Source organism: Delphinapterus leucas, chromosome 8 (genome assembly GCF_059928025.1).
Source record: "Delphinapterus leucas isolate spDelLeu-1000000601 "Yukka" chromosome 8, BTC_Dleu_Yukka2, whole genome shotgun sequence".
NCBI lineage: Eukaryota > Metazoa > Chordata > Mammalia > Artiodactyla > Monodontidae > Delphinapterus > Delphinapterus leucas.
The window spans coordinates 9,324,617-9,342,256 of NC_143136.1; the positions used below are offsets into that span (position 1 = coordinate 9,324,617).

At 46.3% G+C, this 17,640-nt stretch overlaps 2 protein-coding genes across 11 annotated transcripts in view; both read right to left on the reverse strand.

Annotated features, from left to right (window-relative positions):
* LOC111171912 (nuclear body protein SP140-like protein) overlaps window positions 1-3,995 on the reverse strand; it is an 85,563-nt gene extending 81,568 nt beyond the window's left edge. For 2 of the 3 annotated variants that reach the window (XM_022567920.3, XM_022567919.3), the window contains exon 1: window positions 3,843-3,995. In XM_022567920.3, the coding sequence (XP_022423628.2) occupies window positions 3,843-3,874 (32 nt within the window). In that variant the 5' untranslated portion in view covers window positions 3,875-3,995. The remainder of the gene's footprint in view (window positions 1-3,842) is intronic. The other variant, XM_022567921.3, reaches the window with a different exon arrangement.
* A 5,504-nt stretch (window positions 3,996-9,499) lies between these two features.
* The window catches only part of SP140 (SP140 nuclear body protein), a 76,008-nt gene continuing 67,867 nt past the window's right edge, over window positions 9,500-17,640 (reverse strand). For 7 of the 8 annotated variants that reach the window (XM_089916247.1, XM_089916245.1, XM_089916246.1 and 4 more), the window contains 7 exons: window positions 17,473-17,520; window positions 15,124-15,168; window positions 12,220-12,335; window positions 11,416-11,524; window positions 11,061-11,138; window positions 10,704-10,847; window positions 9,500-9,947 (listed from right to left, as the gene is read on the reverse strand). In XM_089916247.1, coding sequence (XP_089772373.1) covers window positions 9,840-9,947; window positions 10,704-10,847; window positions 11,061-11,138; window positions 11,416-11,524; window positions 12,220-12,335; window positions 15,124-15,168; window positions 17,473-17,520 — 648 coding nt within the window. In that variant the 3' untranslated portion in view covers window positions 9,500-9,839. The remainder of the gene's footprint in view (window positions 9,948-10,703; window positions 10,848-11,060; window positions 11,139-11,415; window positions 11,525-12,219; window positions 12,336-15,123; window positions 15,169-17,472; window positions 17,521-17,640) is intronic. The other variant, XM_089916243.1, reaches the window with a different exon arrangement.

Consider the following 17,640-nt stretch of genomic DNA (forward strand, 5'->3'; position numbering starts at 1 on the left):
AAGAAGAAAAGAACATGGGAAGATTTACTCTTCAAGAGTTCACGTGAAGTTGTTGTTGCCATGACAGTGTGGAAATGCATAAGGAGAGGTTGTCATAGGTCAATGGCAGAGAAGAGAGTGCACAGAAACAGACCCTGTACATATGGCCCCTTGGCTAATGGGAAAGGGAGCACTGCAGATCAGTGGGGAAAGGGATGGTTTAACAGATTAAAGGATTCTCAGACAAAAATTCATAAGAATTAAAGTAGAAGCTTTAACCGTAGATCAGACGGGAAGTAATATGGTCTCAGATAAGACAGGAAATGTGGGGGGAAGAAAACAAAAACATTCACTCAGCTTAAGGCTGTGGGTGGTGGGAGAGCTTCCCAGGTCATGCTGGAATGAAATGGGCTGTAAAACCAGGGCAGGCATATGAACAAGAAAGTAAAGCAACACTTGAATCCAAACTGCAAATAGAATCAATCTGGAAGGATAACCCAGAGGATGAAGAAAACATCCCCAAAGCACTGAACATCACACAAAAACCTAAATAATAAAGCAAGAGCATGAAGATAGGGTGATAAAATAACAATATGTGACTTCAAGTGGAGTTGGAAGAGCTGTAGAAACAAATTAAGATCCCCCCAAATAAACAAATCAACTTTAAAAAAAAACCCAAGAAACCAAAATCTACTAAAAATTAAATAACTGTCATGAAGAAAAGTTTGAGACAACCATCACGAGCAGAAAGTAAAAAGCTAAAGAGTTGAAAGATTAGGGACAGATAAAAGCTGTGAAGGCTGAAGTTGCTCCAGTGGAAGAATAATTTTGCCCCAAAATTGAAATAGAAAATCGTTTTGGTGATACTAGAGGAGAAACTTACCCTGAAGTAAAGGTAGAATTGAATCTATCACCTTAAAAACACAAGGGCTATATTTAAAGACTGTGCACACAGAATTTATCAATAACTTTCTGCACCACTTTATTTATTCATAATAACAAGGGCACATCTATTTTATAAAATCAATACAATAATAAGGCTATACTTTAAAGTTTAAGCTTTAATAAGATAAAGTCACCACAACAAAGTGAAAGGGCAAGGAAAGTATATTTATAAGTTTCAGAATTTTAGCAAATTCTCCCTTACAGTTAAAGAAAGAACAATCACCTCAACTCACTAACACTGGCAATAAATCAACCAGCACTTCATAGAAGAGGCCAATAAACAAAAAAACTGTTCAACCTCTCATGTAATCAGGAGGGTAAAGTTAACAAGATGCAACTCTTGATCCACCACCTCTGCAAAGTTTGGGTGTGGGGAGATGGTTCACCTAAATCTTGTAGGTGAATACGTTGGTTCAGCTACTTAGAAAGGCCGTTTGCAGAATCTATAAACAATTAAATATTAGTACCCTTTGCCTCAGCAATTCCATTTTTTTGGTTATTGACACAAGACAAACACTTTTATATGTACAAAAATATAAAGAAATACATAATCGTTGTTATCACTGCTTCTTGGTAAAAGTGAACAATTGAAAATGATCTAAATGTCTGTCAATAGCGTGGGGAGGAGGGATGCTTTAAAAACCATAGTGTATGGGGCTTCCCTGGTGGCGCAGTGGTTAGGAACCCGCCTACCAATGCAAGGGACATGGGTTTAAGCCCTGGTCCGGGAAGATCCCACATGCCGCGGAGCAACTAAGCCTGTGCGCCACAGCTAGTGAGCCTGTGCTCTAGATCCCACGAGCCACAACTACTGAGGCCTACATGCTGCAACTACTGAAGCCCACACGCCTAGAGCCCATGCTCCGCAACAAGAGAAACCACTGCAATAAGCCTGCACTCCGCAACAAAGACCCAATACAGCCAAAAATAAAAAAACAAAACAAACAAAAAAAAAACTATGGTGTAAGTCAGAATGGCCATCATCAAAAAGTCTATAAATAATAAATGCTGGAGACGCTGTGGAGAAAAGAGAACCCTCCTACCCTGCTGGTGGGAATGTAAATTGGTTCAGCTACTATGGAGAATAGTATGGAGGTTCCTTAAAAAACTAAAAACAGAGCTACCATATGATCCAGCAATCCCACTCCTGGGCATATATCTGGAGAAAACCATACTTGGAAAAGACACACGCACCCCAATGTTCATAGCAGCACTATTTACAATAGCCAAGATGTGGAAGCAACCTAAATGTCCATCAACAGATGAACGGAGAAAGAAGATTGGTATATTTATACAATGGAATATTACTCAGCCATAAAAAAGAATGAAATAATGCCATTTGCAGCAACATGGAGGGACCTAGAGGTGAAGTAAGTCAGACAGAGAAAGACAAATCTCATATTATATCACTTATTTGTGGAATCTAAATGTGATACAAATGAACTTATTTACAAAACAGAAACAGACTCACAGACATAGGAAACAAACTTATGGTTACCAAAGGGGAAACGTGGGAGGGGAGGGATAAATTAGGAATTTTGGAGTAACATATACACACTAGTATATAAAGTAGACAAACAACAAGGACCTACTGTACAGCACAGGGAACTATACTCAATATTTTGTAAAACCTATATGGGAAAAGAATCTGAAAAAGAATATATATTTTTATATGTATATATGTGTGTGTGTGTGTATATATATATATATATATATATATATATAACTGAATCACTTTGCTCTACACCTGAAACTAACACCATATTGCAAATCAACTATATTTCAATTAAATAAACAAACAATAAAAACGATGGTGTATCCATTCTAGGGATAGTATTGGGTTGGCCAACAAGTTCATTCGGATTTTTCTGTAACCTCTTATGGAACTTTTTGACCAACCCAATATATAGCTGTTAAAAAGAATGAGAAGAGCCTATGGCTATTAAAGTAAGTGAAAATGCAAAATGGCATTCACAATATGAATCCATTTTTTAAAAAACAGGATTCAAATTTTGTATTTAAGAAAATGAGTTATATATGTAAATGCAAAGAAAAGGATCTGGAAGGTTATGCCTGCGACTCTAACAGGACTGGTATTGGGAGCTGCAAGTGGGTGAGTGGTGAACAGGACTTTTTCCCTCTATATACTTCTGTATCGTTTGAAATTTTATGAGCAAGAATGCATAATGTATTTCTTTTGTATTAAAAAATCAAAAAAATTAAAATATTAAGTAGTGTTATTTCTGACCCATTACTAGAGAAAAAGATAGGGTTTCTACTCTTTTTCTTGTAGAGGTGTAACCTATTCCAGAACAGAAAATGAAACCGAACATAAAATTACTCAGCCTGTGCTAGCTCTTTGCAGTTTGGGGTATTTCTCTTCCCTTTAATTTCTTTGCTCAGGATCGCTGGAGGAAGAACCCAGGCCCCCAGCTAGAACTGGGAATAGTGGTCCCGTCCACAGGACAGATACGAGACCGACAGCACCACCCAGGGTTTGAGAATAAATCAGGGGTTTCTCCTGAATTTTTTATTTTCGAAACTACCTTCTTTGAAATGACCTATGTGAAGGTAGAACTGACCTGAGGGGAACGAGAGTGACCTGGGGCCACAAGGAAATAAATCCTCACTGCAAAGCCTCAGGAAGGACTGCTGCCTTCAGACAGGCCTGCCAGCTGAGCAGTAGCTGCAAAACAAGTAGTCACCTGTGTTGTGGCTGCAGAACTCAACCAGCAGGCGCCCTGCGGCAGTTTAAAATCCCATTTCCTCATTATACATTCCTGCCCTTCATTACACTGCAGGTGACTGTTCCCCTACACCAGGCGTAAAGCAGAGGTTTAGTGCAGAGTCCAAAGGACAGCGCTGAAGCAGCAGCGAGGCCAGAGGGAAAGGTGGGAGGAAGGGGGAGAAAGACTGACCTGCTGCTGAGCTCGCTGCCCCCACCAGCCATCTTCCCGCCCAGCCTGGCCTGGGCCTGAGCTTGGCCTCCGACCCCTCCAGGCTCCCCAGCCTCGGTCCGGTCCCGGGAGGCTGCTGGAGCCCTGAGCCCTGAGCAGGAAGTCTGCTCTTGGGACTCACCCAGAGATGACTCCGCCCAAGTAGGGAAAAGGGAAGTGAAAGTATTTATCAGTGAGCTGTGCTGTGCAGATGCCCTCCCTCTTCTCGCAACTCCACTGTGCTTCCAGCCATCCTGACATGTGATCGAGGGATGAAAGACAAGGAAAGACAGTCGGGGCCTGGAGGGCCAGGGGAGGAGCAGGGCCAGCCCTCAGGGGTCCACCTGTTTGTGCAAAGACAGCAACAACTTCTGCATGACCCCAACTGTCCCCAGTCTCCTGCCTTCTCAGAGCGGTTCAGAGCTTAGTACACGGTCGGGGTAAACTCCATGTGTGCCCCTTCCCCTTTCCGAGATGACCATGGTGGGGAGAGGGAAAGACAGAGACTTCAAATCTTTTCTCCGGGCTGTGGGAGAGCCTGGACCGACACATTTAGGTCGCAGCGTATGGACATGGACCAGGAGAGAGCCCAAATGCTCAGGTTTATAAAGTGGAGAGAATGTTCTTAGTATTCCTGGAAATCAGCCAGAGGTAGGAGAAAAATCTCCAAGGCCCTGGGGCCAGAGCCAAGTTGGTGACAAGTGTTGACATCTTAGGTACAAGGGTGCAAGATGCCCCGACTATGGGGTTGCTTCACAACTGCAGCCAGGGGTGAAGAGGAGAAACCTGGGAAGTAGTCATGGGAATGCTGAGGGGCAAAGGCTTCTCTTTAGATGGAGATGGAGGTTGGAACCCAGATAACCTAGAAATGAAAAGGCAGGTGACCCCAGCTGAGAGGGTGACCCTTGGCCCTGAAGTTGTGTCTGTGCACAGGTTTTTCACTCAGATACTGAGTCATCATTCCACAAAGACTGAGAAGTGATCAGAAGACTCACTTGAGTGAGCACAAAAGCAAAGCATATTTGAAAATGAGGGGAAACGTTTCTACCTTCTCTCCACTTCTTTCTTTCCCCCAAAGAAGTGAGCATCATATCTCAGTGGTTAGGACAGATCCCAGGACACTGATGAGGGCATCTCTTCCAGTGGGCAGGGTCTCAGTGGTACCAGGTCCTGCACACGTGTGGATCCCTCTCTCCCTCCCTCACTTTGGGGGTGTAGAAGGACTAGTAAGCCAAGCCTCTGTTGGGCACAACCGTCCTCTGCTCCTGACTCCATGGGGCATGGGGTCCAGACAAGCCTGGCACAGACCACACCTGCCGTTTCTAGTGTCCCCTCTCCCTCTTCTCTCTGTCCCTGGGCAGCTGGTGGCCCAGGCCACTGCCGTGCTGGCTGTTGACATAAATGTACCCACTTTTCTGTTGTCTGTTTAGGACTTTCAAGTTGAGCACCTGGAATTAGAGGCCACCTAGCAGCGGCTGAACGAGCAATCCACAGGGTGGACACTCCCGCGTGGGGGCTGCTCCTGGCCCCTGGCAGAGACCTTCCTGTGGGTCTGAGAAAGCTGGGCCTGCACCACACTCTGTGAGGGCAGTGGGAGTTTCTGAAGCATCCCCAGGCCTCTGTGGAGAATGCAGTTTCTTTAAGCCAGGAACTCGGGTTTGGAAAAGGACAGGACCAAATTAAGAAGCAGGTTGATCCTAGGATAAACCATAATGAAAAAACATATATATATATAAAAGAGAATATATATCTATGTATAACTGCATCACTTTGCTGTACAGCAGAAATTAATACAACATTGTGAATCAACCATACTTCAATTAAAAAAAAAAAGAAGAGGTTGAACTCCTCCTACAAACCCTGCTGGAGAGATTGAAGGAAATAAGGGGGCACCTGGGGCATTTTCCATGGCTGTGAGGACCGCTGGCAACGGGAAGCATCTCTGCTGTCCCGGGAGGATCCCAGCTACTGGGCCCGGAAACCCAGAGGGCAGGGGAGGTCGTGGTGGAGGAGGGACCTGGGGCAGAGGACCCGCTAAGGCAACGGGCTTCACGAGCTTCACCAGGAACAGCTTCCCCTCAGACTTCAGTAGTGGGGCTGAGTCTCTAAGCTGGGAGACCCCAGTGGGGACCAGAGGCTTGTCCCTGAGACCAGACAGGGATCTGAGCTCAAAGGGCAGAAGGAAGCAGCGTCAGTTGACAGAGTGGCCACTGGGGCCAGAGGATCAAGACCCTTCGCTCCTCCGTGGGCATAGAAGTGGAGCGGAGTGGACGCCTGGGACCCAAGTGGTTACACTCAGGCCCTGCTCCATTGTCCCCTTCCAGGCGCAGCACATCAGTCAGTGGGACTGGCCTGGACCCCCTGCTCCTCTCTCCTCCTGGGAGACTCTCTGGGTACAAGGGGTGAGTCTGCTTGTTCCTTGTCGGGTCTCCCTGGGCTTGTCCTTCCTGCAGGGCCAGGGCTCTGTCAGCCCTTCCAAGGTCAAGTGCACAGAGACAGGGGCCTGGGGAGTGGGGCGGTGTGGGGTGTGACTGATTGGAGCTGTGTAAGACTGTGTGGATAAGCCCAATTCTGAGGTTCCGTTTTAGGGATCTCTTTTTTGCTACATGGTAAGCCACATCACTAAGCCCCGTCCAGCTTTTATCATGAAGAAAACTAGTATTTTGATCCCCATCTGTCTCACCGTTTTGCCTGTCAGTTGGTTTTGAACTCAAGTGGGGAGGGTCTATACACAGAATTTGGGGTTCTTCTCTGTGACTTTCACCTTCCTGGGATTTTCCTCTCTCTCCCCAGAAAGCCTGGTTGCCCTGGGCTTCTTCCTGGCTCTGCTGACCAGAAAGAAGGTGGGCTTCCTACCAAAGTTTTAGCCACCCCATGTAAGGCTGCGGCTGCTCTCAAGTAGAGTAATAATAAACAGGAAACATTTTGTCTGGCTGCTTCCCTTGAGTTTTGACTTCCCTCTACCATCAGCCTGCTTTTGTTCACTTTCTAGAAGCCGTAGGCAACTGTTCTTTGCATATTGTCCTCATAGGGACGTCTTCCACCCAGTTTACTCAGGGAGAGCTGGAGAACCCCGTTCTCTCCTCCAGACAGAAGGCCCGGTCCTCTCCACCCAGATAGCAGGGTGTGTGCTGATGCTCTGGAACCCGCACTGGGAGGTTCAGGCTGAAGGGTGGAGCCCAGGACCTCAGGAGCATCAGTCCTACTGCAGTTCCCAGGGACACAGGCACACTCCCCCCAGGTAAGACCACAGCCAGGCTCCTTTACAGCCAACAGCCCACATATGCGTCCAGGTAAATGGAACCGACAGGGGCGATGGGCTTAGTGGCCATCCTTGCCCTTGGCTGTCCAAGGTGGTGGAGTGGACGCTCTCCCTTCTAACATGATGACAGACTCAGCCTTAATCTCCAAAGCACAGGCAATGGAACCACAGTCAACCTGTTCCATTCGATTCAGGAGTGTGCCCCCCAGCCTCTGTGGCCTCTCAGACTGACTGGCCTGGGACCACCCCATTCCTCCCCTTAGACATCAGAGCTCACTGATGGTCCCCGGGTGGGTTCTGCCAGTCAGTTTCATTTTCCTTGGCTGTCCAGCCTCCTCCACCCCTTTCCTAAGAGACCTGGATTCCTTTGGGTGAAGACTTCTCCCCTTTGTGTGCAGGAGTAGAAGGAATGTTAACTGAGACACTGGCCCATGAGCAAGCCAGGCCAGCCAGACTCTCTTCGGGGAGTTGGACTCTCGCGTGAAGTTTGTTAAGGAGTTAAAACACAGTTGGATAACACTTGTTCAGTGGCAGCTCCTTAACAAGGTGGAGGAGATGTTCCTGGTGTTCAATTCCTGGAGCAGCTCTGCTTCCTGCCTGGTTCTGGGACCATTTGCAGGCTCTGAGCCCAGCCTCCTGCCTTTTCATGAGCCACTGTGCATCCCATCAATGAAGTCCATCAGAATTTGGGGTTGAGAGAGAGAGAGAGAGAGACAGAGTTCTGTTTCTCCAGAGAGCCCTGATCAATACAGTCATCAATATAGTGGACCAATGTCATGCACTGTAGGGTGGCCAGACTATCTTTGTCTCTTCAGGCTATATCGTGACAGAGAGAAGGAGAATTGACATAGCCCTGGGGCAAGATTGTAAACATGTACTGTTGCCCAGTCCATGTGAACATGAACTGCTCCTTATCCTACTTCCTACTGAATGTTTTTGTTTGTTTGTTTGTTTTTGCTTTTTTGTTTTTTTTTTTTTTTGTGGTACACGGGCCTCTCACTGTTGTGACCTCTCCCGTTGCGGAGCACAGGCTCCGGACGCGCAGGCTCAGCGGCCATGGCTCACGGGCGCAGCCACTCCGCGGCATGTGGGATCTTCCCAGACCGGGTCACGAACCCGTGTCCCCTGCATCGGCAGGTGGACTCTCAACCACTGTGCCACCAGGGAAGCCCCATCCTGAGGCTTTTGGATCTTCTTTTCCACAGTCTGCCCTGGCATCTCTGCTTCCACTTCATCTAGTATGTACCACAGTTTATACCAAGCTTTTTTTTAATTAAAATTTTTAATTAAATGTTTTTCTTCCAGTTTTATTGCAATATAAGTGACATACAGCACTGTATAAGTTTAAGGCATGTATAATGATTTGACTTATATACATCATGAAATGATTACCACAGTAAGTTTAGTGACCAGCCATTTTTATTCCAAAATTAAAGGAATAGAAAAATATGTATATATATAAGCATTTAAGAGCCACCCAGGAGCATACTTGATTCATCCCCTTTGGCCCTCGCCAGGCTAATTAAACTTCTTGACACAGAAGAGTGCTTCTGTGTTGACAATTTTCCCTTTTCCAGTTTCACATTCCCCTTTGTCCAGGACCCACCCCCAGACACAATCTCCTGGTACCTGCTGGTACATGTTGGCCAGTCCTGCAGCTCCACTGGGGTAGATGCTCTCTTCAGCTGGCAGGACAACCCAGGACTTTCTCAGTGGGGTCATGCTGGGAGGACTCTGCAGTCTTCATTCAAGCAAGATTAGGATGGGGTAGGGGAGGGGTCTGTCTTCCAACAAAGGCTAGGGAATTCTTTTGCAGGCCGTGTGTTGAGGGAGACCTGGAGTTCAAGGTTCTCACTTGCATCTACCTAGAAAGGCTGATTCTGATTCAGGACTGCACTCCTTCTTTACCAGGGCTCTGCCTTTGGTACAGGAGACCATCCCAGCTTAGACTGCGGTCTTCTCCTGTGTTCTGCCATTCTTAAACCTGGGACCTGTATCAGGCCTCCCTTTTGTCTGCCTTCCAGCTGCAGTTGTAAGGGTGTCTTTGCTTTGACTAATAGATTTAAGGCTGTCATTTCCTCTTTTCAATATATTAGTGGCACCTAGCAATAGCCACCAAAATCTACAATTCCATTTACCATTTCTCCCTTTGTGAATGCCAATTTCAAAAGCTAGTGAAATCCTCTTTATCTCATCGAGTTTCCCAAAGGTGAAAGTTTGGCAACAGCACTATTAGAGCACACCAGGGACCATCAATATACCACCCATCACCATCTGGCCAGACTGTGATCCAAATCCAGAACCCACCCTTACAGCCTGCTTGCTAGGATCGTTACCTTAAGTTGCATTCCCTAGAAGCAGAGTCTGAGATAAAGTCTCTTAAGTAAGTGATTTATTGTGAGTTTCTTTGGGAGAAACGGGGGAGGGAAGCAGGATTATAGGAAAAGCTAAGCAAGGATGTAATCACAGCCACAGACTAGCTCCAGCCGGATCTCATGAGGAACACAGGAGCATGAATCATAACACAAGGTTGAGTCCACCTTGGCACTGGAGGCTGGCCTCCAGGCCAAGGAAGTGTAACCCTCCAGGTGAAGCTGGCTCCGTTTGGCTGAAGGCAATGCTCTGGGGAGGGGCGGCATAAGCAGCCAGCCTTCCATGCGGCTGGGGGATGAGAAGTCTGCTCCAAAAGGGGTTTTCCAGGACACTAACAACATCCACTATTCCAGTGAACTGTCCTCGTTTGTCTCCTGAATAGTGAACACTTCCTTGAAATTCTTCTCAAATTCGGCCTCCAGTCTAAGTCCCATTAGGCCAAAGTCATTGAACTGGAAAAAAATAAAATAAAATGAACACAAAAATCATGATGCTCATTATCAGTGTCATTGCACCTTGTAATTGAGAATGATCAGGACTCTTGTCTTAAACACCCTAAGTTATATGAACCAGGTTATGCTAAAAAACTCATGCAGCGAGGAGCAACAAGATAGAAATGGGAACTCATAACCACACCTTACTTATTTGGACTCTTACTTATTTGGTTGGGTTATTGATTTCAGTGAGAGTTAGAAAAGTAATCTATGCTCTTTGTAACAGTGCAAATAGTACAGATTGCTTTTAAGTTAGATCAATGACCTTCCTTTTTCATTGACACTTCTGTTCCCCTCTGGCGACTCCTGTTAAACTATATGATCCATTCACATGGAGTGGAATCTGGAGATTGGGATTTCGGAAGAGGTCAGATTGCGTGTTTTGGGGGAGAGATAAGAAGCACAGTGTGACTTTAAGATGCAAGTCTCTTCTCCCTGGGTTTGGAGCAGGCAGGACTCTGCTTTCTCAACGGCAGCTGTAGGAGGGTCTGAGCTCTTCGAGGCCTGGGGTTCTGGTTGCAGGGACACCTTCTGATTCGCTGTTACTACGCCTTGCTGAGCTCCAGTCTTGAACGGAAAAGTCACTGACTTCCGGAACTCTTGCTTTGCAGGTTTCATAGGATGAGGGAACGTAAAATTTCCCAGGCACCAGAAAATGAGGGCAGAGTGGCTCAATGGACAGAAAATGAAATGGAAGCGGGGAGAACCACTTACCTTGTAAGATGCCCTGTGGTTCTGAAAGATGAGGCGCATGTCCTGCACAAACCCCTCCACATGGGAGTAACCCTGCTCGTTCAGCCTCTTCTTGATCTTGTCCAACCACATGGGTTCCTTTAGGTTTTTAGAAGCCTCTTTAATCTAGTGAAAAACAAAAATCAATGGGAGAATTACTGGCAGAGTTCAATGTGTGCCTCCTGTGGATTCCCATCAAATCCAGTAGAAATACAGAAAGGTAACAGCAGCTCATGCGCTCACTCCCAGGGGATTCTGATCTCAAATCCCATGGGTACCTGTTTCAAGGTGGGGTAACATCATGGCAGCCTGTAATCACAGTTTGTCATTGTTACTTACATAATAGTAGTATGGAATCTTCGCAAAAAAGGTGCTTTCTGAATGACAATAGACCTTCAAGAGGAGGAACTCACATTTCTGCAAAAGAAGGTGGCTGTGAGTGAAAAGCACCTTGGAGACAATGAGCCCATATACATGCCCAGGCAGAGGCATGACTCACACCAGTATCTGGAAGTTTCCCCAAACATGGATGGCTCTTGGAGACAGACATGCAATGGCTGCAAACAAGTTCTGGTGTGATTTCAGTGTGACTGAGTCATGGCTCACCCCTTGGCTGCCTTTCTCCTGACCCTGCCTATCTGACTTCTCACATGTGAGGGGAAAGGGGAAGAATTGGGGTTCCCATCCGACTCACCAACTGCTCCTCAGGCTGCATCTGCCTTGCCAGGACCTCAGATTCCCCAAGACATTGCTGGCTTCCTGAAGACTCCTTTATCCTGCAGAAGGTGCAACTCCACAGGTTCCTAAGGGCCCAGACATAAGTGAGTGAGGGCAAGGTCCCTGGAACCTGTCATCACTCCTATGTCTGATACTGTCCTCCTTTCAGGAATGTTGATGGACACAGCTGGAGGAAGAAAGGGGCACCTCCAGAGTCTCCAAGAACCCCACGTGGGGTCTGAGCCAATGACCCTCATCCCATAGAAGGAGCAACAAGGGGTCAGGGCATGGAGGTGGTGTCAGGATGAGTAGTGGGCTCTTCTTTCTCTGTCTGTTTCTGGGAACACAAGGAATCCTACCCGCCAGGCCTGAGTGTCGAAACTGGGTCTTAACCCCTGGGGGGCCTCGGGCTTCCCTCAGCCCATTAAGAACGTGGCAAAATGAGGGAACCAGCCCATGTTTCCTGCCTTTTCTGAATAAGTGCAGAACACAAACGAGTGGCATTTCCACCCCCATGAACAGGAGTCCATGCTGGAAAACTTCTAGGAAAGGGCAGTAGCAGTATGTGGGCAAAGGACCTGGCTACTGACCTAGAGGAGAGCAAAACGCATTAACCTGCCACTGCCAGCATCTTGAAACAGCTCTCTGGATCATACTGCTGGACCCTGTACCTATGGCCCTGCTGTTTCCCCATCTAGACATAGTAAGAACTCTGTAGGGAGAGTGTGTACGGCAGGAGGAAGGGTCCCTAATAAGAAGGGAGGGGCTGCATCTCACGAACCTCTCAGTTTCCACAGGTGGGATGTGACAGTCCTCATGAAAAGATCTCGAACAAGTATCACAGCAAAACAGCTTTCCTCCATCCCTGCACGTCTCACACACATCTGAGTTTCCCAGCTAGAAGGTAAAACAACATCTATGTCCCTGGTGAGACCCCAGAAGGCCAGAACTAGGGGAATCTAGAACTCATTGCCTTTGTGTGAATCTGAATGGACACTTATATGCTTCTCCCTGAGATATTAAAGAGCAGCATAGCGTGGTGATTTCAGAAGCAGAAATTGTGGTCTGCAATGAAATTCAGGAGGAAGGGCCTGTGTGTCAGACCAGAAAAGTCTTCCCTATAAACCAGAGACTCGGGCTTCCCTGGTGGTGCAGTGGCTGAGGATCTGCCTGCCAGTGCAGGGGACATGGGTTCGAGCCCTGGTCTGGGAAGATCCCACATGCCGTGGAGCAACTAGGCCCGTGAGCCACAACTACTGAGCCTGCGCGTCTGGAGTCTGGGATCCGCAACAAGAGAGGCCGCGACAGTGAGAGGCCTGCGCACCGCGATGAAGAGTGGACCCCGCTCACCGCAACTAGAGAAAGCCCTCGCACAGAAACGAAGACCCAACACAGCCAAAAATAAATTAATTAATTAAAAAAAAAAAAAAACAGAGACTCTAACACTGAAAGGCTAGCAACAAAGCAAGACAATTTTTTAGGAATCTGAATAACTTTATTACCTTGCAGATAAAATAAGCTCCTGAAATAAAGTGTTAAATGCATTTGTCTACACCACAATAACTAAACTGACTCCTTGAAGGGTGATATATTGAGAATTTAATAAGGTGGATTAAACTTAGTGTGGAAAGTAATACAAGATTATTTTAACAATTATTTTGAGTCTTGTTCTGGGCTTTTGCGTGAAACTACTTGTATTGGGTGAATCGGGATTCTGGCCATTTCTTTTTTTTTTTTTTTTTTGGTGATACGCGGGCCTCTCACTGTTGTGGCCTCTCCTGTTGCGGAGCACAGGCTCCGGACGCGCAGGCTCAGCGGCCATGGCTCACGGGCCCAGCCGCTCCGCGGCATGTGGGATCTTCCCGGACCGGGTCAAGAACCCGTGTCCCCTGCATCGGCAGGCGGACTCTCAACCATTGCGCCACCAGGGAAGCCCCCATTTCTTTTGCTTTTGAAATGGTCATATATGAGGAAGTGCTAGCTCCAAGGACCATTTTGCCAAAAAGTTCCCATTCAATGTTCTGGGGATCCTCAAGGACGCCCCCCAACTGGAGACTGAGACTGCTCTGACATGGAGTCACGGGGCCATGTTTTTTCTCATCAGTGTAGGAACTGACAGATTACCATCATCATTCTCTAGAAAGTGATGACCCCTCTTCCCAGAAGAACAAGGAATAACAAATATAACCAATGTCTAAGAACCTCACATTTGTGTATTTTTTAGCAGATTTATCTAGCTCTTTGTTTCTTAGTCCAGCTGCACATTAGAACTTTCAGGGCAGAGTATATAAAATACCAATGCCCTGGTCCCTACGCCAGAAATTCTGAATCAATTTGTCTGGGTAGGGCAGATCCATTGGTGTTCGTCTTTCACTCATGGAATGGGTAGTTTTGTGTATCAGAATCATCTGGGGAGTTTTAAACAGTCCCAATGTCCAAGTCATAGCCTACAGTGATGAACAGGATTTCCTCTAGCGTGGGATCCGGGCAATACTATTCTCCAAAGGTCTTAGTTTCAGCCTAAGTTGAGACTTACCCTGAGCAAAGGGGATATTATAGGCCTGAACTGGCCTGTAATACCAGTCCCAGGAAAGATTATTAACAGCAATGAGGGTACTCTAGCTGGAACAGCTGCCATCTCCTCCCCATGGACTTTTGGCCGTGGGCTGTGAGACCTGACCCTCTGTGTCTATATCCATCCCAAAGAAGCCACACAAACACTGGACTCCAGCACTGTTTAGATGACTAAAGAATCCTTCAGTTGTCCAAGGGTCAGAAAGAGTGTGGATAAGATCTAAATATTGTTGGGGGGATTGCTTTGGAGGTAAACTATAAGTAAAACTACTTGACTATCCCTCCTCTTTTGGACGTTGTGTGTCAGTATTACTGCATACTAACCCATGTGAGTGCTTCCCCCTGGAGTTGTGCAAAAGTGACTCTGCTTAAAATGTCCATCTTGTTGCAATGAAGGGAATCAAAATATGATTCAACTTAGAGAGTGGAGTCATCCATAATTTTAGCAGACCTTAAAGCATCCAGCCATATGGTACCAGTTTGAGTAAAAATGCCCTGTGATTTGCTATGTGGTGACCAGCTCAGCACCATGATGGCTCCCTCAAGATTGGTTACGGGGCTTCCGTGAAGAACCCACTAGCCCTGAGTGCATTTCTCTGCAGGACTCACAACAGGGTTCACACCTTAACTTGCCAGGTTGGCCTGGTCTGTTCCTTCTGAGTGACGCTTAAAACCATCTAGCTCTACCTGTACCTTGGAATAGATGTTTGGGATTTTCCTTTCCTTCCTTATTGCCTTCTTTAAATTGCTGTTTTCCCCTCAAATTTCCTCCTTATCCTTCATCTGCAGGCCAGCCGCACCCATTACTACTTCAAGCCCAGGCTCTAGAGACCCCAGTGGTCTCAAGCTCTGCCTCCCAGACTCACTTTCGGGGGAAATGGGAAGGTTTCCACTGAACAAACGGAAAGGATGCTTTCAGGCTGAGACACCCAACGCCAGAACCATGTACCTGATGTGGGGGGTGCATCGGCTGTTCCCTGCTCATCACACATAGCAACATGCTGCACCCGAGCGAGAGTGTGCTTCAGGGAAATGCAGTGATGACTCAGAGAATGTGCCGAGGGAAAAGGCCCACATTGTCCTGGGGTTACAGGCGGGCGTTAGTACTTACACAAAGGTTATCTAAAGTATTGTCGTGAGACTTCCGTACTCTTTTCTGCATAAAAGAGAGAAAGATTAAAGGACAATATTGAATGTGATGTATGCCTCCATCACTTATTTAAACAGCAATCTGTTGAGGGATTCAAGACACGGTTTACCCATTACTTCATACCTGTTTTTATGGATACACATATCTACTTGGAAAATAAAAAGTACCAAAGTACCACTGTTTGGCCCAATGCAAGTTCTATTCCCTGGCTCTCAGATGCAAAGTGGGGTTTTGTGAAGCCATACAGGGAGTCTGGCCCTGGTTCCCACAGATGGAGTTGGAGAAACTCTGCTGGTTTTCTTGCTTTGAGAGGCCCTTAGGCATTTTTCTCTATATTAGAAAATGTCATCCCATCTGGAGGAGCTGCAGTGAGAGTATCAGGCCGAGGACTCATCGTCAACAGCTCCAGTGACCACAGGGCCTAGAGGCCTGGCATCCATGCCAGGTGTCCCAGAGAAGAATGTCACCACCTATCACAGGTCTCCTAGGGCACAGCCCCAAAGATAAAATGTGCCCAAGTATCCCAGGGTTGCAACTCTTCTTCCAGAAGGTCACCCTCCTCTTCCCTCCCTCTGAATCCCAAAAAGTCAGCTAGCTGACTCTTCAGAGGTAACTGACTACCGCCCACTAACTTTACATTGCGTTCCAATATTCAGTAGAATGACCTGACCTCCTTCCCTCTAGGACACAGGCAGCCTCAGCTTTTATCTGCAGCCCAGGGCAGAGTGGTCATGGAAAAGTGTTCCATGGGACAGTGATCTGAGAGGTGTCCATGTCACTGTCCACGTTTCTGTGTGGCCTAAAGTTCACCACCCATCCCCATTAGTTATTCTTCCATGTTAGACAATGAAGTTGAAACAATCCTTGAGGTCAGAGATATTGTTTCAATCTTCTAATGACCATTGGGCATTTAGTGTGCACTCAATCATTGTATGTTGGATAAGTGAATAAATGAGTATCATTTCACTTAGGAACAGATTACGTGCTACCCCCTAAGCAAATATTAGCCTACAATAAAAAGGTTGTTCTAAAGGTGTGTATCAGATTATTTTACAACACAGCAGCTGTCACCTAAAGGTGTTAGTGACCTTTGTGAGGAGCCAGGAAGCTGTCATGTGGTGTTGAGAATGACAATGAAGATTCCAGAAGCCAAGGGGCAAGAGAGGTTCTGAGAGGCACAGAGGACCCATGGAGGTAGTAATGGGTCCTGAGATCCGCCACTTGGGGAGCTTCTGTTCTTGCTCATAGGGAGATGCAAAGTATAGAGGTAACTGCAGGTTGTTGCTAAAAAGTGCTGCACCCACAAATAAGGGTAGAATCTGTTGGTAGGACATTGTCAGCTTATGTGGGTAATCTAACTGAGTAACTCTTGGCACCTGGGGAATGCTACAGATGCTGGTCTTTAATATACTCACTAAGTAGGGCAAATAATATGATAGTTTCCCTTTAGGAAATCCAGTGAGTGAAATGTCCCAAGGACTTAGAGTTCAAACTGTCCAGAACATCAGATAATGTAAAGGCCTGGACCTCACATTTCCAGTGGAACATGAAGTCCCATTGGCCAGCTACATCTGACCTGTCTTAGAAATCTATGAATGTCTTGAATGGCCATTTCTACATGAAGTGTATAAGAATGGCTCTTCTCACCTCCTCCTTCTTCTCAAGTTCTCATTCATACCCAACCCTGGAAAAACCATCACCATGTCCTGAATCTACACTGCACCATACATACTTGTTTGTTGCCTCCAGAGAGGAAGGAATCACTTTCATAGATAGAAGGGAGGTCTGCACAGCACCCCCTTGAGGAGCTGAAAGAGTGGCATCAGAGTAAACAATTTTCCAGGTCAGCCCCTCCTATACTTAGACTGTGAATAAACTTTTGCTCCATCAGATTTCATTAAAGTTAGGAAATAGTAACATGATTTTAAAAATCTGGGTTTGAGTTGAAGATGACCCTATCACCTTATTATGATATATTTTTATGTATTCCAGCATCATGTCTTCTTTTACAACTTTGACACCCTTACATCTGCATCTATAGCTAAAGCACATCCATGAGGTCTATTTTGATGGTTCCTTATCACCTCCATTTCAAATGGTTTACCATTCAAAGAAGATCTTGCCATATATACAATATAGTGTTCGAAGTAGGAACACTGAAGGTGCATACGGAAAGTTTTTAAAAGGTGGGAGTGGGGTGTTGGAGGAAGTTTAATAATAATTACCCAGTTGAGAAACCACAGAATAATACACAGTGCATGAAAAATCAGTTATGTAATGAGAACTTGTAGAAAGTTACGCAATAATCACCTTTCTCATCCTGCCATATTTCCTTGGAGGGTTATGGAGAAATCTTTTCTGAAAGATAAAAGGATCTAAGTATATGGTTGGCCTGTGAGTCTCGCATTTTGAACCTCCTCCCAAATATTTCTACTGGGATGTCCCACTGTCAGCCCAAAGCCAAGGTGTCTAAATGAG